General features: G+C 38.9%; 1 protein-coding gene across 3 annotated transcripts; it reads right to left on the reverse strand.

Annotated features, from left to right (window-relative positions):
• Positions 1 to 2066: 2066 nt before the first annotated feature.
• LOC139939444 (uncharacterized) lies at positions 2067 to 21229 on the reverse strand. 3 transcript variants are annotated; one of them, XM_071935367.1, is made up of 16 exons: positions 21215 to 21229; positions 20384 to 20435; positions 18968 to 19024; positions 17920 to 18102; positions 16961 to 17044; positions 16308 to 16424; positions 15200 to 15293; positions 13914 to 13957; positions 13209 to 13352; positions 12120 to 12229; positions 11472 to 11695; positions 9527 to 9603; positions 8335 to 8422; positions 7942 to 7974; positions 7552 to 7673; positions 2067 to 4942 (listed from the first exon to the last, which is right to left on the reverse strand). In XM_071935367.1, exons 1-16 carry the CDS (start codon positions 21227 to 21229, stop codon positions 4866 to 4868), a joined length of 1521 nt encoding a protein of 506 aa, XP_071791468.1. In that variant the 3' UTR covers positions 2067 to 4865. The 3 variants fall into 3 exon arrangements, with proteins under 3 accessions (XP_071791468.1, XP_071791469.1, XP_071791470.1); XM_071935368.1 differs by lacking the exon at positions 21215 to 21229 and adding an exon at positions 21067 to 21086; XM_071935369.1 differs by lacking the exons at positions 18968 to 19024; positions 21215 to 21229 and adding an exon at positions 21067 to 21084.
• Positions 21230 to 23274: the final 2045 nt, after the last annotated feature.

Below are 23274 nucleotides of genomic sequence, written 5' to 3' on the forward strand. Positions count from 1 at the left end.
CTGGATAGATCTACAACCGAATTGCACTTTCAGAGGGACCAACAGGTGCTTTCAATGTCATTTTGAAAGTATTTGAGTTAGTGTTTTTTCTAATAAAGAGTTATTTATTATTTGAACATAATTTCTCTGTTGTTAAAAGCACAAACCGTTGATTATTTTCTCTTATAATGTAGGCCTATATACACTTCTTAAACAGGTAGGCCTACCAGGTGTAGTCTTGATTCAACAATGATACTTCATGGCTTGAAATTATCTTACCAGTCAAAAACAAATTGATTTTATAGGATTTTAAAGTAACTAATTTTTCTATTACAATGCTCCCTCGTTTTAAAAAGTATTCTCCATAGTTGACGAACCAATTTAACTGTTGTAGGCTAACAATTGAAAAAATAAATTCCAGTTTGTTTGTTTGTTTGTTGGCAGTATAACGCATTGTTAGTCGTGTTTGTACACACGGACAAACTTCACACAAGAAGACGAGAGTAAGATTCCGAAACAAAGGACAACAAAATATGTATCCTCTCCATTGATAAAATAATCCACCCCTCTCTTTTCAGCTGGGTGTGAGAAACAAGGGGAAAAAAAATCTCTTTATCTATTATTACCGCTCAATCCACAAGTATAGATTCCTACTTTATTTGTGTATGTCAGCTTTTATTGGTCAGAATAGTTCAAGATACCTAGAGTGCGAAAATCAAGCGATATTTGAAGTGTTTCAGTTTGATGTCACTTAATATTATGTCCAATAAATAACCCAATGTATATAAATTATTAGCAAATGTTTTGTAGTATTTGGGCTCCCATCCCTGTCCTTACAGAGACATTTCGATAAGAAAATAAAGAATTAATAGTACACAACACATTGCAATTCGATTGAACAACGACTTGCGAAAAAACACAATACATCATGCAGACGAACTATCATTCAGGAAACTGATAAGCAAACATATAATTGTGTAAACATGTAAATTTCCCTTGGGGAGATACAGTTACATGACATTACAAAAATGTCTCTTTGGAATCGACGCATCAAAGCATTCCATTCAAGCTGATATTTCCCAAAATCCAATAGTGTTTTTCCTAAAATTAACCTGATTTTATGTTATGTTATGATAGAAGTATACCGGAGAAGGTATCCTTGTAGTACTGAAACAACACTGAAACTCATACAACAGCTTGGTGCAAGGAGGCATCCTCTTTTCAGTGTATGTCGTCCTTTCCAGCATCCACTTATGTACAGAGTCATCTAAATCAAAAATCATATACTATCACATTGCAAAGAAGTCCAGTTTTTTGTTTAGCAAAACAATTTGCCACAGTTTGTACTCCAAACTATGATTGCTAATATCGAAGATACGCACACCTTTCATGAATGATTCATTGCTGGGAACCGTCCTAGCTGACATACAAAAATAAAGTAGGAGTCTATACTTGTGGATTGAGCGGTAATAATGAATAAAGAGACATTTGTTTTTTCCTTGTTTCTCACACCCAGCTGAAGAGAGGGGTGAATTGTTTTATCAATGGAGGGGATACATATTTTGTTGTCCTTTGTTTCGGAATCTTACTATCGTCTTCTTGTGTGAAATTTGTCCGTGTGTACAAACACGACTAACAATGCGTTATACTGCCAACAAACAAACAAACTGGAATTTATTTTTTCAATGGTTAGCCTACAACAGTTAAATTGGTTCGTCAACTATGGAGAATACTTTCTAAAACGGGGGAGAATATCGAAAAAGGAGTTACTTTAAAATCCTCTAAAATCAAATTTTTTGACTGGTAAGATAATTCCAAGCCATGAGTTTGAACACTAAAAGCTAACCTATTCAAAAACAGGGAGCACTGAAAAGTTGATATCCAATACAATTTTCTGTATCATTGTTGAGTCTAGACTACACCTGGTAGGCCTACCTGTTTAAGTAGTGTAGGCCTACATTATTAGAGAAAATAATCAACGGTTTGTGCTTTTAACAACAGAGAAATTATGTTCAAATTATAAATAACTCTTTATTAGAAAAAACACCAACTCAAATACTTTCAAATTGACATTGAAAGCACCTGTTGGTCCCTCTGAAAGTGCAATTTGGTTGTATATACATCCAGTACAATCAAAAGTTGGTTACAGATACCTGACCTGCACCCGGGTATCCTGACAACATCAGTATGGAACAACAGCAGATCCTGACTATTTTTCATGTGAGAAGTCCGTCGTCTGCTAGGTTTTCTGTATTGTTTTAAATTTGATTTTCATGGTGAAGGACTAAAAATTAGCCGTGGTATCCACCAGTTTCGGATTCAGCACCCCAAATTAGTTAAATCAGGTATGTTACCAACTTTTACTCAAAAATGCCGCTCACTTCCTTAACTAGAGCCCTTTTTGGAAATCTGGTCTAGACTGTTATGTAAACCGAGTACAAGACAGAAAAAAGGAAACACACAGCGGGTCTCCTTGTTGGGGAATCCCAAAATACTTGGGTGCTACACAACGAATTATTTTGTGTACAAATTCTATGTGAGGTTCTTAACTACAGGGACAAAGGAAAGAACAAAAGATGCCTCCACAAAGATGTAAACATTAGAATATGTGTTTGTGTTTAACAACAAACGCAGTGTGGGCCTGAGAACAAAAGAAGTCCACTTAGTGTAGAGATTTGTGCGCATTATGATACCTTATGGAAACCAATGACACAATGAACAAGGGAAATACCAAAAACTACATATATAGGGGGAATTCTGAAGACGGGGTGCTCCACAAGGAAATTTGTGTACATAAAGTCTATGGGGAAATTTCTTAGTGCAGGCCTGGCACTATTGGTAATTTACTCAAAATAATTGTTAGCTTAAAGACTTACTTAGTAACCAGCAATGGAGAGCTGTTGATAGTATAAAACATTGTGAGACACGGCTCTCCCTGAAGTAGTAACGTAGTCTTTGAAAAAAAAAAAAATAATTCTCACTCAATTATATTACAAAGACTTCAGGCCTGAAGCCCATGCACACAAGTTTGTCTAATAAGGGTGGTTTTCTTTCATTATTCTCTTGCAACTTCGATGACCAATTGAGCTCAAATTTTCACAGGTTTGTTATTGTATGCATATGTTGAGATACACCAAGTGAGGAGACTGGTCTTTGACAATTACCAAAAGTGTCAAGTGTCTTTAAGCCACTGCCTGCCTGGACCTTCAAACCAATATCCAACGCATAAATATTTAACCCAAATCAAAAGTCAAGAATCTATAATTGAACTTTAACCCTAGCAATATTCTATCCTTTATTCCTGGGCAATTTTAAAAACCCATTTCTTTCCGGGAGAAACTTCTTTTTTTTCAGACAAAATGGACAAACATAAGTATTCATTCTAAATACCTTATTTATTATTGCAAAACCAACAGTACTGTTAGACTACATATTGTTAACAACAAAAGCTCATGTATTCTTGCATATATAGAAAAACAAACAGATTTAGTACAAATAAGTTAACATTACAATCCTTATATGAAAACTACTTACAAATATTTACACATAAAAATTCACTTGGGTGTCATATCAAGGAACAAATTCTAACAAACGATAATATGACATTACCGTAAATCTGTTTAGAATACATTAGCATTCTTAAGGCCCGGTCACACAGGCCCCGATAACGAGAACGTTTACGATAACGAGAACGATAAAAATGCAAGCCCTCGATTGGTTGAAATGCTCCAAGCAGAATACACCAACGCTCATTCAACCAATCGAGGGCGTGCATTTTTATCGTTCTCGTTATCGTTCTCGTTATCGGGGCCTGTGTGACCGGGTCTTTACTTGAGTTTATATACAACTGAAAACTTAGTTATCAAGGTGGGAACAGTTTGTTTTGCTAAACCTATTTCACTAGATGGCACTTTTCTCTACACTCTGTGCCTTGACACCTTTATCTTGCAATTGAGATATCATAATTTAAATGAATATGCATGAGGGGTGTGGTCTGTCCATCACGCCCACTAGTTTTTGTTGAGCTCTATACTAATGAAAATACTTTGTGGGCGTGGTCTGTCCATCAATTAGAGTGTGACATGGAGCCCCTGACTAATAAATATGCAGCATTGTGGGAGTGGTCTTTCCATCGTTGCAGTGAACGCTTATTATGGTCTAGACTAATGAATATGAATTGTCTGTCCATTAACTTAAGTGTATGGGTGGAGCCCCTGACTGATGAATATGCATGGTTGGTATGGTCTGTCTTTCATGCCCAGTGGTTGTTGTTGAGCTCTAGATTAATGAATATGCACTAATGGGTGTCATCTGTCAACCAATCAGAGTGGATGATGTGAACCCTTGACTGATGAATAAGCATTATAGCGTGTGGTCTGTCCATCAATTACTGTAAATGTTGTGAGTTTGACTAATGAAGTTGCATTGATGGGTGTGAACTGTGCATCAATTACTGTAAATGTTGCTGAGCTGAATGTTGACTAATAAATACATAATATGGGTGTGGTCAGATCATCAGGCAAAGTGAATGTTGTTGAGCTCTTGACTACTGCATATATGGATTATGGGTGTGGTCTGTCCATCAGGCACTGTGAATTGTGGGTGTGGTCCATCCATCAAGCACTGTGAATGATGGATGTGGTCCATCCATCAAGCACTATGAATGATGGGTGTGGTCTGTCCATCAAGCACTGTGAATGATGGGTGTGGTCCATCCATCAGCACTGTGAATGGTGGGTGTGGTCCATCCATCAAGCACTGTGAATGGTGGGTGTGGTCCATCCATCAGCACTGTGAATGGTGGGTGTGGTCCATCCATCAAGCACTGTGAATGGTGGGTGTGGTCCATCCATTAAGCACTGTGAATGGTGGGTGTGGTCCATCCATCAAGCACTGTGAATGTTGTTGAGCTCTATGTCTATTGTTTCATCCCAAAGAGGCTCCTCCGCATCATGAAGATGGTCTAGAAAACAAAAAGACAAACAGTTGCAACGGTGAAACAAAGCATCTCAGAAATATATTTCTCGGTCACAAAGGTATAAATAAGGGAATCAATGTGTGGTGAAGAGGTTTTCGACTAATGGTTTAATCCCAAAGAGGCCTGGTTCTTGATAATTTAACCGAGACGAATTATCAAGAACCAGGCCTCGGCGGGTTTAAACCACTAGTTGAAAACCGATGCAACACACTTTGATTCCCATTCATAAATACCTTTTTGGTTAAAAGGCGTAAAAAAGTAAGAAACTCTGTAAAACTTATCCGTTTCCGAGTGCTTGAGCTCTGTATGTTTCAACCTCTATGGTATGTTCATGTTACATGCACATGTACGACGTCCGAATAAGTGTGTTTTCCGGTTTCGTTCTTGCGCATGCGCGTATAGTCTTGGTGCATATTCGCGGGTTTTCCTTTCACACACAGCGCGACCAACTCACCGACAGCGCCTGCATCGCCCGTAACAAGAAACGTCTTGCATCAAGACTAGCGCAGAGTCTCCGCTCACAATCGGTTATAAACACTGGTCATAATCAACGGTTTAAACACCCCCACATGACGTGCTCTCCACCAATAGGAATAGCGGAACTGTCTGAGGTATTTATGAATATATTTTTGGGGAAGCACTGCAAAAAGGCTGACCTTCTAACTAAAAAGGACAACATTCACTGAAATCTTACAGCAAAATTCACACAAGGACATATAAAATATAACATGATCTCCCGCACCTCAATCCAATCAATAGAACACTATACAAATAGCACAAAAATCACTAATGTGATGGGAAAAGTGTAAACACAAATCTGGCTACAAACAAACAACTCTACAATACAAGATGTAACTATACCCTTTCATTAAAATTGTAATATTACTGTGATAAAAAGATAATGTATGTAAACACAAACCAACACCCACAGATAACCAAAGGACATTATCCCTCCCAAGTAAACAGTGTTTGAAACATGGCCAGAGCCATGCTCCCTATGCTTCCTATAGGGATATCCACAATTACACACACAAAATAATATATGTATTATCTTGAACAAAGCTGAAATGGAAAAGAGAGCGGGTCCAAAGGTTGCGGACAAAAACTTCACTTTTTAGTGTAATTATGCTATAAATTACAAATTGAATCGTGACACTTGTGTCATTGAGCAAGACACTTATCTATAATTGCTTCTCTCCACCCAGGGTTAAATGGGTATCTGTGAGGACAGAGATGGTTCTTGTGATTGATTGAGCTTTTATAGTAGTGCATATTTGTAGCACAGGCAGTATACTCCCCAGGGAGCTGAGATGGTTTAAGGTATTACTTGAATGGCCCAGTGACCCGGGGGTAATTATGTTGGAGCAATTTTGAGAAGCCCTTCAGGTGTAAAAAGTGCAATATCAGAATCAATTAATATTTATTATTGTATTATTGACACTTCAACACTAAGGGCACACTTGGGCTCCCTACACACTTATTACCATTATTGCTTCGTCCTTCGGATGTGACGTCAAGCATTGTTGGTCCCGTGTGTAGTACAGTGCAAGTAAAGGGAACCTAGTTACATAAAGAGAAAGGGTTCGCCTGGTGCAGTGTAGTAGCTGCTAAATACTTACAATGTGTTAAAATAATTAGTCCCTTCATTCAAAACCTTCAAAAACTTGTCTAGAAATAAATGATGATAAGCGCTTTGTGACGCCCACAGAAAAGGCGCTACAATGAAACTAGTTATTTGTGTTGCTACTCCACAGAATAGTATATATAATAAATGAATACTTATGAGTGGTGATGATATAATGATACTAGGTTCGTACATAGCGTTTTCTCACACCATAAGGGGCATATCAAAGCACTCAGTATTTTGTCCTGCAAGGTACGTGGAGCTGTATTTTAAAGTGCGAGACCCATTCATTTTGAGCACCATGTAATGGTTTACAGGTGCTGTGGTGTAATAATGGTGCCGGAAACACCAAGACGAACCCCTTCTCTTTTCCATAAGTGCACTGGGTTCTTTTACAGGCATTACACAACACACGGGACCAACGACTTTACATCCCATTCGCAGGACTATGGTGAGAATATTTCCATTCAACAGGGAAGCAAAGTGGAATGGAAGTACGGATAGGTGTATGGGTTATTACCTGAGGTGTAGTCTGTAGTTGGTGTGAGCGGGACAACAAACCATCCTAAACAAGCGGCTATGGCTCGGATTAAGGTGTATGGGTTATTACCTGAGGTGTAGTCTGTAGTTGGTGTGAGCGGGACAACAAACCATCCTAAACAAGCGGCTATGGCTCGGATTAAGGTGTATGGGTTATTACCTGAGGTGTAGTCTGTAGTTGGAGTGAGCGAGACAACAAACCATCCTAAACAAGCGGCTATGGCTCAGATTAAGGTGTATGGGTTATTACCTGAGGTGTAGTCTGTAGTTGGTGTGAGCGAGACAACAAACCATCCTAAACAAGCGGCTATGGCTCGGATTAAGGTGTATGGGTTATTACCTGAGGTGTAGTCTGTAGTTGGTGTGAGCGAGACAACAAATCATCCTAAACAAGCGGCTATGGCTCGGATTAAGGTGTATGGGTTATTACCTGAGGTGTAGTCTGTAGTTGGTGTGAGCGAGACAACAAACCAGCCTAAACAAGCAGCTATGGCACGGATTAAGTTGACTATCATCCAGATATTGAGTTGTGTCGTGGCCTCCTCACTGTCCCTGTTAAAGGAGTCAATAAAAATCAACATCAAATTTTAATTTGAGTAAGTGTGTTCATCACTGGCTTAATCAGGTATTTTACTTTGGGGAGGCAAGACCCCCTCCCCCCAATACAAAAAAGTTTGTCAACACGATGTCATGTTTATATTGATGTCTTGTTTTTTAAAACTTTGTATATGGAGTATTATGGGGTTTTTCATGATGAAGAATAATAAATGAATGAAAATTAAATTAAATTAATGAATAACAGACAAAAATCTACTCTTACCATAAAGATCCACTGTCTGGACAAACAACACCACTGGGGGGAAAAAAAAGAGGTGAATTATTTGTAGGTTATCATGTATATATTGAGTTTTTGTTTTTGTTTTTTTCTTGTTTTTCTTTCTTATTTTGTTATGAGAAATTGCCTAACAACACGCAGCCACTTAAAGGTGAGGGCTACACTTGACTGAGTAACGCTGTCTACCCAAATCAACTGTCAACAAAAACACACTGCCACCTACTCCTGGGGCTATAACAGTCCATAAATGATTGTAGGCATGTGCCAACAGGAACGTTCTTTTGCACCAAGACTGCGCCCGACATTTGACACGCTCTTTAGGTCTTAAATGTGTTCAGAACACTTTACGGTTCCATCAGTAAATATTAAATTACTTACCAGTATGGTGGAGTTGTCTTAAAGAATAGACTTATTCTGTCATCAATGGCCGCTATGCTTACTGATAAGATGAGTGAAATTAAGTAAACTGGTAGGAGACAAAATGAATGAGAAAATTATAAGATATATAAGCGACAGATAGAAATCAGGCAATAGAACAGCCTTCTGATAACAGAGCCCAATTACATACAACTGCTTAAAGGCAGTGGACACTACTGGTAATTACTCAAAATAAGTATTAGCATAAAACCTTTCTTGATTACGAGTAATGGGGAGAGGTTGATGGTATAAAACATTGTGAGAAACAGCTCCCTCTGAAGTGCCATAGTTTTCGAGAAAGAAGTAATTTTCCACGCATTTAATTTCGAGACCTCATATTTAGAACTTGAGGTCTCGAAATCGACCATCTGAACGCACACAACTTCGTGTGACAAGGGCGTTTTTTTTCTTTCATTAATATCTCGCAACTTCGATGACCGATTGAGCTCAAATTTTCACAGGTTTGTTATTTTATGCATATGTTGAGATACACCAACTGTGAAGGCTAGTCTTTGACAATTACCAATAGTGTCCACTGCCTTTAAAAGCACAACAAAATTATGCTGACCAGAATAACTTGGATTACCCGCCAAAAGGCTGGTGAATTATCAACTTTGAGGACACTGTTTATGACTTCATACGCAATGATTCTATTCAACCACATTTGACACAGATATCATTGATCATGAAAAACTTGGGTAACAAGTTCATCAACAAAAATCAACTACGAAATATGAAATGGAAAAAAATATGTACCTGATTGCAGAACCGACAATGAGATGGTACAAATATAAACACACTTACTTAACATGGAAATTGTTAAAAGATTTTAACTTCATATGTAACAGCTCTATTCAACACCAATGATGCAATGATCATGAACAATTTGGGTGATAAATTCAACAACCACAAAAACTATAATAAAATACAATGGAAAATAAAAAAAAATTTGCCCAACTACAGGCAAGACAATGAGATTGTACAAATATAAACACACTTACTTCAAACCCAGTGACGCAAATACCATTGGTAATGAACATTTGGGTTATAATATCAACAACAAAAATCAACAACAAAATACAACAAAGAAGAAATAAAAATGGGCAAGATTGTAAACAAGACAATGAGACCAAACAAATAAAAACACACTTACTTAAAATGGAAATTGCACCAGATTGAAATGTTATAAGTCCACGAAAAAACTGTTTGTCCGGACGACCAATGTCAAACCTTCAAAGACAAAAACAAAACAAGAAAATCCCAACCAGATTACATCTTGATCAAAAGATTGCTCAATATTATTATGTAACAACCTTCAAGGGAAAATAAATGGGTAAATTTTAGTTCACTTTCGGGGTAAACAGACCAATTTACTAGAATGGAATTTTAACCTGCGACCTACAGATAAGCCTGCAGGTTAGCGCAGGTGCTCTACCAATAGACCGATCCACTAAGCTCCGCCCCATTGCGTATTGACCAATTACAACGCAACGAAGGTCCGACAAATAAGGTCCGACATGCGTGCGCGTATCTTGGCGCGCGCGGCAGAGTTGTGCAGAAAGGCAGTGGAGTTCCCCACGTGTTCTTGCTCACACGTGCGTCGTGTGTGGAGCCTACTGGATCGGTCTATTGAGCCATCTTCAATCCCGGCCCTATCTCGTTGGGCCCCCACACCAGCCCCCCCTTTAACGTTGGCTCTGATTGCGCGGTCTGTGGTCCAGCTGGGTTTAACAACATTGAGCAGGAGAATGGGGTAGGGTGTGTTTATTGTCATTTGGTCGGGATTGTAGCCCTAATGTTTGCCCGTCTACCTATTTTGTCAATATCTTTGTTCAGAGGTGCCAGTCAGAAGCCATTCAAACTAAATTTCCTGACCATAGCAAAGTTTACCCCAGTATTGTAGCTACACCAATTTCAGTGGTAAGCTCAAAACCCAATTAAGTCCAACAAAGAGCAGGTGACCTTCAACAAAAACTATTGACTTTTACCCATACACCGATGTGTGTTAGCACTGAACACTGTACTTTCCCCGAGTCCTGTGAAAAAATATCACAGGCATGTTACTCGGGTGGGATTCGAACCCACGACCCTTGCAATTCTAGAGCAGTGTCTTACCAACTAGACTACCGAGGTTGCCCGGTAGCTAGAGGCAGTTGGTATCCTAATGATTTGGCAGCAGTTTTTATCAGTTGTAGAGTGTCATGGCCGAGTGGTTAAGAGCATCGAATTCAAGTTCTGGTGCGTTTTCACCGGAGTGTGGGTTCGAATCCTGGTCATGACACTTGTGTCCTTGAGCAAGATACTTTACTATAATTGCTTCTCTTCACCCAGGGGAATAAATGGGTACCTGCGAGGGTAGAGGTTGATATTGTGAATGAAAAAGCCTTTGGAGCGATATAAACTGTTGCCCAGGTTGTATACTCCTAAGGGAGCTGAGAAACATTAAAATGGGATGTTATTGGCCCTATTACCAGGGCACTAATGTAAAGCGCTTAGAGAATTAAGTGTTAGTTATAAATCGAAAGTTATTATTATTATTTTTATTATTATATTATCACAGTAACATGCCTGTCGTATTTTTTCACAGGACTCGGGAAAGTACTGAGTATACAGTGCTAACACACATCGGTGTATGGGTAAAAACCAAAACTAATTTTCTTTATACCCGATGCAAATTTAACTCTTATAAAATTATTGACGCTTGGATATGAGGCCATCATTGCTGAAGTGCAATCTGGGGGAAATGTGTGCTTGGCAGCACAGTGTATTTTGCTGAGAGTGCTGGGTCAAATGTGTTAAGCCCGGTTCATACTTCATGCGAATACGAATGCGAAGCGAATTTGACGTGAATGGGACGTCACACCCTCCTTTCACAGCGATTATTAACAAGAGAGTAGAGCAGAGGGCAACTGCTGCGAATTGTTCGTTGCGAATTTGTGACGTCAAGATTCGCTTCGCATTCGCATCCGCAGGAAGTATGAACCGGGCTTTAGTTCTGGGTAGGCTCGCCCAGCACTGCCCACTGTGGCTACAACACTGTTTACCGCACCCTCTGAATCCACCGCTGTACCCAACTCCACACCACCATCCCTACTTACCTATCGAATACAGACACCGTCGAGACAGTCAAAAGAAAGTAGTATGCAGCTGAAGCTGGCTGGGCTACGCGACTATAATGCTCCAAGAATTGTATCTTGCCCGATTTAGAAGACGATGGAACCTGTCTCTGCAGCATGTACACCATGACACACTGCCAGACAGCAAAGCCGGCGAGGAGACCGTGGCAGAACAGGGCAAAGGTCAACGATGCTCGATGGGTTGCCTGCAACAAAACATAACGGGGGTGGGGTGGGCTAAATAATGTGTTGATTGGAGCTATTCATTTGTACATTGAAACATGAAAGTTATCATGCATTTGAACGTCAGTATGAACACGGCTCAAAAATTGATGAAATCTTGATGAAAGCATCAGGGCCTAATTTCATGGCTCTGCTTATCGTAAGCAAACAATCAGCGCTTATGGAAGCAGAGATTTCCGCACTTATGCCAAGCGATGTGGGGAGGCAGGTCTATGGACCACAGTAATTATTTTGCTTTTGTTTCTCCAAGCCCATGTTGAAGTATTTTTGTATTCTCATGTATTGTTGAAATGGCTGAATAAATAATAATAATAATAATAAGTGTATTTCACGGTTGGGGGGGGGGGGGGGGGGGCGTCAAAACAGAGAAATCAAATCCCTGCTTACTAGAGCAACCTGTGTAGTTGTAGTCTGTGTTTCAGTCTGGACTTGTTGATTGTTCAGATCCCTCTCTCTCTGCCTTGCTAGTCTCCCTCTATCTTCACTCTTAAAGCCACCTGCAAAGTGTAATCAAGACAACAAGAATTAAGTGACTTGAGACGTAGACTAGTTCATGTGATGGTGCAATTTGAGATGCTGCTGTTTTCCTTGTCTGCTAACTTTTATACACATATTGACTGGCAATAAGGTAACTATTGAACTTCTATTCCCCTGAGGGACTTTGAGTGACCAGAAGAGCGACCTATTTCCCGAGGCCGAGGGAAATAGGCCCCTCTTCTGGTCACTCACAGGCCCGAGGGGGAATAGACGTACACTAGCTACCAAATAATACCAGTCAATACGTGTTTTATAACACAGCTCGGTCTTAAAGGAACACGTTGCCTTGGATCGGTCGAGTTGGTCTTTGAAAAGCGTATGTAACCGTTTGTTATAGAATGCATATGATTAGAAAAATATTTTAAAAGTAGAATATAATGATCCACACAAGTATCTATCGAAATTGCGTGGTTTTCCTTTTACCTTGTCGGCAAACACTGTCGGCCATTTATGGGAGTCAAATTTTTGACTCCCATAAATGGCCAACCGTGTTAGTTCGCAAAGTAAAGGGAAAACCACGCAGTTTCGAGGCAAATATGTGTGGACCATTGTATTCTACTTTTTAAACATCTTTCTAACCATATGCATTTTATAACAAACGGTTACAAACGCTTTTCAAAGACCAACTCGACCGATCCAAGGCAACGTGTTCCTTTAAATGAGAAATAAGAACAGAAATCTGGAAAAGAAAGGAAGTTTTGTAATTGCTGTTCACGGTTCAAGTCAAGAGAGGGCGCTGTAACTGGGCACTATTTTCAAAGACTAGTGCCCACTCGAGAATGAGTTCCCACAAAACACGCACGGGCGATCACTAGACTATATTAGTTTATTCCAAGTGACCTTGTTTCAGCCAACCAGAATACAGAACAAGCAAGAGGTGTGTTATAATACACCTTATGTTTCCTGTCTACCACAAACCCGGACTATAAATCTACTAACTTTTTCTCTGCATGAAGAGGCGAGATACGGGTTGGCTCGGTAGGATGGTGGTGTGGGAAGGTTGTTGTTGTTGTTGATCTTCTGTTGTTTGTTTATCTGCAGCAACAACATCTTCAGCAGCTATCATAAAGTCCAACGACATGGCTAGAATAACAAGGAAAATCAAGGTATTATTAGCGTTTTTAACCTTACACCGATGTGTGGCAAGCACTGTATACTCCGTACTTCCCACGAGTTCGGGGAACAAAACCCACAAGCATAATAATCATTTTGAATTCGGACCCACCAACTTTGCTTTTCTACAATTACAGCCAAAATGCTTAGGCCACATTTTTGGTTTTGTATTTTTTTACATTGGAAACATTAAGTAAAAAGCAAAAAATTCATTGACTAAAAAACAATTGTTATTTCATAATTAGTATTTTGGTTTAAATTTGGATTACATTTAACTTCAACTTCAAAGTTGAAACCAACAGTTCTTTTCAGAACCACCCCAACTCATTAGAGATAGTCATTACATGGTGTTACCGCAAACCTTTCTATATCGTATTTCCACCATGCAAAGTTTCAAATCCTACTTAACTTCAAGGTACAAAATTGTTTGGATATTTAACTTTAGTAATACTTTTTGATGTTATCGTAAGGTGCTGCTTTTTGAAAATATTATTTTTACAACAATAAAAATTGTCGTTAATAAAGACATACCTTCACCATCCGCATGGTAGTTTTCATCTACTGAGGTGGGAGGTCTGAAAACAGAAATCAAAAAGCTGTCAGAAAATCTGAACTGCAAAGAGGACTTCATGAAGTATAACATTATGAAGTATTGAGATGTATGCCGCTAAAAAAATAGGCCTATAATAATAATAATAAACAGTATTTATATCGTGCCTTATCAGTGAAAAGTAAAACCATGAATCTAAAAACAGAAAACTGAGTGTAAAACAAAAACAACAAATTTCATCGTTGGACGCAAAATTACAAATATGTAAAACACATCTCTAAACCAGGGTACATCCAAAATACATTGTGAGCAAAGCAAATCAAACTTTACATGCACTAAGGATGACACCATCACACTGCAGTTAAGCAAAAGAAATAAGAAAGTTACCATCAAAACAGTTAGATTCAGGCAAACCAATACACACATACAAATCGGTCTATAATCAAGTTTATAGTCACACTAGAAGACATGTAAAAACCACTGAAACATCATGTAAATATCCTTTTTTTTTTTTTTAGTAGTGTTGGTTTTGAAAAGAACCAGTGGTTAACGACTCAACATTTCGATCAGTATGCTGATCAGTATGCCAATCAGCATACTGATCGAAACATTGAGTCGTTAACCACTGGTTCTTTTCAAAACCAACATTACTAAAAAGAAATAATCGCATGGTGTAACCACAATCCTCTCTTAAAGGAACATTACAGAATTGGTTTTGCTAGCAAAATAGTTGCTGTCATTGTAAGCACTTTATGTAATCCACCATATACATGGACTGACAAACCTGTTAAACGCTCACTGAGCGATAAACTCCAAACGCGAACTTAGATTATTTATTTCTCATCAAATATGAAATTTCAGACAGAAATATTTCAAAGGATGTTTTCTATTATCATCATCACTAGACCGTGTATGTTTTATGTAAATCTGTGATCTTCACGATTTTTGTTTCTTACCAATTCTGTAACGTTCCTTTAAAAACCATACAACAAAAACCAATGTTGTCTACACTTTAACAACCACAAAGTTCTAGCAACCATGAAGAGCACATAAATATTTGAATGTTTTCTATTATCATCATCACTAGACCGTGTAAGTTTTATGTAAATCTGTGATCTTCACGATTTTTGTTTCTTACCAATTCTGTAACGTTCCTTTAAAAACCATACAACAAAAACCAATGTTGTCTACACTTTAACAACCACAAAGTTCTAGCAACCATGAAGAGCACATAAATATTTGAATAAAGGAGGCACTAGCATCTTACCTCGCCTTTCTCTTTTTCTTAGCTTTATTTGGAGGGGGAGGTCTACCGTGGGATTTAGATGTACCTCCATCATCCTCATCATCAGCACTGTCATCTTAAGATGGATGGAAATAAGATACAGAAAAATAATACAATTAATTTCTATATTTATCTTCTTACACATCAACTAGCAGTATTTGCTGATAACAAGATTCATTCATTCATTCATATTATAAGATTATAATTACTATTTATATATGTTGGGTTTTTTTTCACAGAAATCGGGAAAGTACCGAGTATACAGTGCTTTATACACATCGGTGTTAGAGTAAAAACAAATTATACTCTTGATCCCAATGCAAAACTAACATCTATTATATATTTCTGGTAATGAAACCAAAGATGCCTCATAAGTGATCTTAACTGACTGAAGCTCAGAGGAAACCTGTTAACAAGGCTGCTTGGTATGTGAATCAGAAACACCGGGGTCAACCCCCTAGCTACTCTTTCAGGATAAGCGTGTCATGGCCGAGCGATTAAGAGCAACGGATTCAAGCTCTGCTGTTTGATCAGCAGAGTGTGGGTTCGAATCCCGGTCGTGACACTTGCTACATAAAATTGGGGAGGTAGTGCTTTCTGCTCTACCGGCCAGGCTTCGGACTGATGATACCCGAGCCTACATCCGTATGGACTGTAAAAGGGGTAACCCTGTTTCAGCCCTAGGAGTAGGTGGCAACGGCCTCTGGACAAAAATAGTTGTAGCCCACACCTTGAAGTGGCCTTCAGGCCTTGTGCGTCTAGTGACTTGCATAAAAAAAAAAATTAAAAGTGTTCTGGGTTCATTTACGTGCACTACCAATCCTGGTACATGGGAAATACGGATTAATATCCCATCCAAAGTCTCATTAATTATGGTAAAAGACACAAATGTCATGACCGAACCCACACTCTGCTGGTCAGAAAAACCAGAGCTCGAGTCCAGTGCTCTTAACCGCTCAGCCACGACACGCCACAAAGATGAATAGGAAAAACAAAAAAATGTTCAGTTTGAAAAGTGGGGAGGAAAACCCGCAATGAGGCAGGAACTGAAAACCCAATCCACATGCACATTTTATACTATTCCTTGTACCTGCATAGTGTTTGGATTGAGGTCGTCGTATCTTCTTCTTCATTGCGGATGCTGACGTCCCATTATCTCTCAGCACCTCATCACTGACGGAACGTGGGAGTCGAGACTGTCTGTTTTCTGGACAAAATAAAACACAAACATCATCAAATGAGTAGATTCCAACCATGAATACAATATGTACAGAATGATGTTTCTCTGTTGTTTTGTTGTTGAAGTCCACCAAGGGCGAGCAGATCAACAAAGTTATTAATGTTTAATTTTTGAGCCGTTATTGCTGAAGTGGGGCATGTTATGGGGCAATGCAATATGTTGAATGGCAGTTTGACTGTGCTCTTTCTCCGCGACATTTGATACTTATTATCACTAGCTGTGTCTCAGATCAATGCTCATTGGACAATATTTTGAATATGTACTGGGCGGCACGGTATAATTTGCTCACTGCAGTGAGTGCACTGCCCACTATGGCTACAACACTTTTTGATGATAAACATTCCATTGGGATGCAATTATTTTACCTTTGCGTTAATGAAACCACGATATTACAAGAGACCCTCAAAACGTGACACACACTTTGACCACTCGGCCTCTAACAGAAGATGAGGACAAAAACGTGTTGACCCAAATTAAGACGTTGAGTTGAAATTCGAAGATACCTTTTTTCCTCCTTGATGAGCCGGGAGACATCTTAAGGTGATTGATGGCTGGTGTACTGGCGGACATGTTCCCATCTACTGCATCTGAGGTCAAAAATAAATGCTGGTGGCTGTCAAAAGATATCTATATTCTACTCAGTAAGATTTGTGGTGACACCATGTAAACATTTCTTTGTGAGTAGTGGGTCTGAGAGCAGCCGGTTTGTTCTGCTCAGAGATTTGGTCAGTGCGATCAACTGTCTTCTGGAAAACTGTTTTTCCAAAGCTATTTAGCGTGTCATGGCCGAGCAGTTAAGAGCAACGGATTCAAGCTCTGGTGTTTGATCAGCAGAGTGTGGGTTTGAATCTCGGTTGTGGCACTTGCTATGTAAACTTGGGGAGGTAGTGCTTTCTGCTCTACTGGCAAGGCTTCCGACTGATGATAACCAAGCCTACATCCGCATGGACTGTAGAAGGGGTAACCCTGTTTCAGCCCTAGGAGTAGGTGGCAAAAGCCTCTGGAATAAAATGATTGTAGCCCACACCTTGAAGTGACCTTCAGGCCTTATGTGTTTGGCGAAATATGAACAATCACTGGTGAATGGCTTTTCTCCCTTAAGATACCAAGAACTGGTTGCCTGTTAATGGACCGATCCGACCTGTCAATCAAACTGTGCGCGTTCACCCATTTAACCAATCACAGCAATGATTGTGGTCGGACAAACTCGGTCATGCGTGCGCGTATATTTGGCACGCGCGGCAGAATCGTGCAGAATGTCATTGGGAGTGCTCGTACACGTGTCTTGCTCACGAGCGCTGTGGGCGGAGCTTAGTGGCAAGCCGGAACGGTCCATTGCCTCGTGGGACATGGCCCTGATATATCATAGTGGAAATAAATAAATTGTGAAGAAGAAAAAACAGCCACAAATGGAAGAACTCCACTTGTTTCTATAATCAGAATTGAAACTTTATGATCTTACCATCAGCGCCGCTCTCAAAGTCATAGCCATGTGTAATTTTCTTCTTTCGTTTTGGTCTTTTGACAGGACTCGTACCATTCTGGACAAGATTCTCTCTGCTTCCCATCGCTGGAGATTCAACTTTGTTCTCCGAGTTGGACGGCAGTGGCTTGCTGGATGCCGAATGCTGTGAATCGCTAACATCTACAAGGCAATAACAACAAAATAGATGGAAATTTGCATCGGGGATAGAGAATATTAATTCTGGTTTTACCAGTATACACCGATGTGTGAAAGCACTGTTTACTCAATTCTTTCTCGAGCTCTGTGAACAAATATCACAGGCATATTACTCGGTTGGGATTCGCACCCATGACCTTTGCAATTCTAGAACAGTGTCTTTACAACTAGACTGAGAAAGTCCTTTAAAAAAATTTTTTTTTTACAAGTTTGCTCCAAACAAAGAACCCACTATCCGTAAGGGGCTACACAAAGAAAACATTTAAGATAAACGTTATTTTAAAGCCATTGGACCCTTTCGGTAAACAGTATTGTCCAAGGCCCACACTTCATGTATCACAACTTCTATATCAAATAACAAACCTGTGAAAATTTAGGCTCAATCGGTCATCGGAGTCGGGAGAAAATAACGGGAAAACCCACCCTTGTATCCGCCGTTTCGCCGTGTCATGACATGTGTTTAAAATAAATCCGTAATTCTCGTTATCGAGAATTGATATTGTTTTACCGTTTTCTCGAAAAGTAAAGCATTTCATGAAATAATATTTCAAGAGAAGGCTTTCACCACTACCTTCTGTAAACCCTGTAAGTTATTTGTAAATCTGTGAACTTTTTTTTTTTTTTCTGTACCGAAAGGGTCCAATGGCTTTAAGGGAGCTGAAGGTAGGAATTGATGCATCCGACAACAGTCTAGATCTTCTCTTAATCCTTATTGAACTGATTTCAATTCTCGTCTTGTGTAAAAGTAAATTCTGGTCTGGAAAATATTTTGAGCACAAACTTCTACCCAAAATTGAGCCCTGAGAATTCAATTCAAGAATAGTCTTACCTTCAACTGTTTTTTTCTTTTTCTTCTTTGGTCGCTGAGCTCGACTTGCAGACAAATCTATCATTGTTAAGTATTTAATAAGAAAAACACATATTAAAGAGGTGGTTCTTTCAAGTCAATGAAGATGAGCAAAACAGCTTCATAACATAGGGTAGAGTAAGCAGGAATTTGTTTTTCTTTAATTAGTTATTTTTTCCTTCTCTTTCTGAAGGCTCATGATTCAGGCATTAAAGGCAGTGGACACTATTGGTAATTACTCAAAATATTATTAGCATAAAACCTTACTCTGTAACGAGTAATGGGGAGAGGTTGATAGTATAAAACATTGTGAGAAACGACGTAATTTTCAAAGAATTTGATTTCAAGACTCAGATTTAGAATTTGAGGTCTCGAAATCAAGCATCTGAAAGCACACAACTCCATGTGACAAGGGTGTTTTTTCTTTCATTATTATCTCGCAACTTCGTTGACCGATTGAGCTCAAATTTGCACAGGTTTGTTATTTTATGCATAATTATGTTGTGATAAACCAAGTGAGACGACTGGTCTTTGAAAATTACCAATAGTGTCCAGTGTCTTTAAAGCCCTAACAGATAAGGAATTCTTTGCGATCATATGGCCTTAATCCTCCCCATCCTCTTCTGCTATGTCACTCCACAAAAATGGACTATTGACACATTGAAGATTAAAGGCAGTGGACACTATTGGTTATTGTCAAAAACTAGTGTTCACAGTTGGTGTATCTCAAAATATGCATAAAATAACAAACCTGTGAAAGTTTGAGCTCAATCGGTCATCGAAGTTGCGAGATATTAATGAAAGAAAAAATAACCATGTCGCACCATGGTCATACGAAGTTGTGTGCTTTCAGATGCTTGATTTCGAGACCTCAAATTCTAAACTTGAGGTCTCGAAATCAAGTTGTGGAAAATTACTTCTTTCTCAAAAACTATGGCACTTCAGAAGGAGCCATTTCTCACAATGTTTTATACCATCAACCTCTCCCCATTACTCGTCACCAAGAAAGGTTTTATGGCAATAATTATTATGAGTAATTACCAATAGTGTCCACTGCCTTTAAATCCCTGTTCTTAGAATGGGCACGTCATGATTTTTTAAAGTAGTACAAATTTGGCAAATCTGGTGACTAGTCTGGCAAAAATGGTAAAAATGGCTCAATCGGATACCCTCCGTTCTGCGACCATCCGGAGGATGTAGAATTACAAATTATCGCAACTAACCGTAGAGCTACAACAATATTATTGATAAAGAGGTTGAATCTTTCGTAAATAACCATGGGATGAATATGGGTTATAAGAGAATGGTCCAATGAATTGAGCATGCCAGATGCAAAATCAGCTCATCACAGCGCATGTGGTTCAGACACTGGGATGGAGCAAATTGTTGTTTATGTACCTCCATCGCTGGCACGAAGAGGTGGCAGACTCCTCCTCTTCACTGATGCATCCTGGAGCACAAAGGAAAAACAAATAAAAATGTGAAAAGTATGCAAAAATCCGAGTCATCATGATCAAATAATTTATCTTATAAACAAGGACCTCCCTCTCCAACTTTTCAAAAAGTCTGAACGAGCAACATGTTATAATATTTATTTTACTTGCCCTACTAAACTAAAGCCCTAGTAAAAAAAAATTGAAAAATTGCAGTGCATATTTTTAGCCCAATCATAGCACTCTTTTTGTAAGGCTTAGGTTAGGTCCAGGACCAAGACTGTAAGACTATGTGTGCGTTCGTTTAGCTTCCCCAAGTCAACCCCAGTGTGTGGCGGGTTTATTTTCCAGGACAATACAAACGTGTGCAGATAATTACCCACGTTCGTCCTGGAAAAAAAAACGCCACACACCGGGGTCGACCCAGGGAAGCTAAACGAACGCTCCCTAAAAGTAAGACTGTCACTAGTAAGAGTCTCCTTCAAGTTCAAAAAATGTGAAGCCATTAAGCGTCAGGCCATGCTGGAACCAGCCTAGCCGTTCACCACACAACGGACAACCCAACCCCAAAGCACATTCTGATTCAATTCAATTCACTTCAGAAAATTGTAAATTAAAATAAATGTAAACACTATATCACCAGAGTACCATTTACAATTCAACTAAGGGGAAGTTATTGGGTTCCAGTTATTGTCATTATAAGACGTATCAGTGTTACAAAATGTTAACACAAACAAAGAAATCATCTCGCAATAATTGACAGTTATCACAGCCACAGTTTCTTTACATTACTCACCACGGTAGTCGCCATTTTGAATTCTAATTGTCATAATTTTGTAGGGCGCCCTCTCTCTGACTTCAAACGCCAACGTAAACAATGGACTCCCTCCCCTCACAGTCACGAGGCGAGTGCTCAGAGCCTGTGTCCCCCCATAATGGGGTGGGGGGGGGGGCAGGAAAATATGGACTGAAGGAGGGTGATTCAAAAGTTTGCGCTATCAGAAGTAGTTCATACCATTGGTCCGCCATATGGGGGGGGGCAGAATCTCCAGCCACTCACTCACCAGACTCTGGCTTGGAAGCGTCTCATGGGATGATAATATCTCTCAAGTTGATGTCAAACTTCACAAAACGAGATTTGATGAAATGAGAAATGTCTGCATCCTGCAGAGATCCTCGGCCACGCGTGTCAAGAAGCAACCCTTTGTTCTGATTACGGTTCCATGTCTATGGTAAAAATGTGTAATAAAAAAATCTCGTTTTTGTTCACCTGTAATGCTCACAGCTAGAAGACTTTAACTATCCTAATACCATTTAATTAAAAACTGCTCATTTTTTTTATGTTGGTTAATTGATTCCATTGCGGTTGAATATGCCTAGTGTTTAATTGATCTACTTTATTTTTCAGTAAAATTATTTATGATTGTGTGTAGTTATATTTTACTGTGTATTGCATGTTTGCAAATTAGTGTTCCTCCCTGGTAGTAAGGACCACCAAACTGAATTGAATCAGGATTGAACTAAATTAAATAATTAATTGTTACAAAAGACAGGCAAGATGAACCACGCCGCCTTTGCTCTTCTCCCTGATGCTTTGCCCCGTTGCACATGATGAAACAACAATTCACTGGTTAATAGAGGATTTGTTTGACATTTAACGAGTTTTGTGAGTAGGATTTGAAAACTGTGCATGGCGGATAGGATAGTAACGGGTTTTTTTTTTAGAATGGTTGACAATGCCTTGGAACTTTTGCTAATAATAAGAGAATGGAACTCTTGCTAATAATACTCTTACGAAAATGAAAGATCTTTGCAACCTAATGAATTTGACCAGTGAATGCTAAATAGTTGAAAAATAAATTATTGAATGCTGACGGTGCATCAATTTTTAAACAACATTTGTAAGTCCTGTATGGCCATCACTAACAAAAAACACAAAAATTACTCTTCATTAATTTTTTTGTTTAATGGCCATGGCCATTTGAAAAAAAGAAAATTAATGAAGAGAAATGTTTGTGTTTTTGTCAGTGAAGGCTATACAGGACTTTTATAAAGCAACATTTCGGCAAAACTCGCGGTTGTGATGTAGCAAATTATAATGGTGAGTAACTGCAAAACATTGTTCTCGTAAAAACTGCTGGGATGTTATAATTAAAGGCCCAAACTTGACTTAATTGGACGTCGAAGTTGCAACAGAACAATGAAAAAAACTCTATTGTTTCACAAATTTAGTGATTTTAGCTGATGCCTAAGATGTTTCAGGTCTGAAATCTTTTATTATTTGTTTGAGTGAGAAATTACCTTTTCAAAACTTCATTACTTTTAGAGGGAGCCGTTTCTCACAATGTGTTATAATTATTGACAACAGCTCTCCAATGCTCGTTACCAAGTAAGTTTCTAAGCTGACAAATTGAGTAAATATTATCCAGTCCCTTTGAATGTCTTACACAAATAATGACATTTATCGAGCTTTGATGAAAAGACAACGTTATTCTTATTTGCAGAAGATAGAAAAATGGAACAAAATAATAACAACTGGGCCAAATTTGTGGTAGATTTGAGCGTGCAAAGGAAAAAAGAACTGCATAATGATTAGGTTGGACCCGAAAATCTACGGGCAATCTAACAGCCAAGTTGGCACCATGAATAGTAATACTCGTACTATAAGCTACATTAAAAAAAAATACTCATTATAATTCTATTATACAGTCACGTCTGAATTTTCCCTGACGAATGCAAACTTTTTTGAAATGCTGGTAGTCTAGGGGCTGGAGGCTCCATGCATAGTACAGGCCATATCAAGCAACACATTGTGGTAGGGGGATCACGTGCTCAGGGAGCTAAACAGGAATGATG

Source organism: Asterias amurensis, chromosome 7 (assembly GCF_032118995.1).
Source record: "Asterias amurensis chromosome 7, ASM3211899v1".
NCBI lineage: Eukaryota > Metazoa > Echinodermata > Asteroidea > Forcipulatida > Asteriidae > Asterias > Asterias amurensis.

What these genes read in the sequence shown, in the direction of transcription:
- LOC139939444 (XM_071935367.1), bottom strand. An exon ending in CTTTGAGAGCGGCGCTGATG is followed by an intron (nt 17,045 to 17,919) that starts GTAAGATCATAA and finishes TTTTGACCTCAG; the next exon opens with ATGCAGTAGATGGGAACATG. An exon ending in AAGACAACTCCACCATACTG is followed by an intron (nt 7,975 to 8,334) that starts GTAAGTAATTTA and finishes TTTTCCCCCCAG; the next exon opens with TGGTGTTGTTTGTCCAGACA.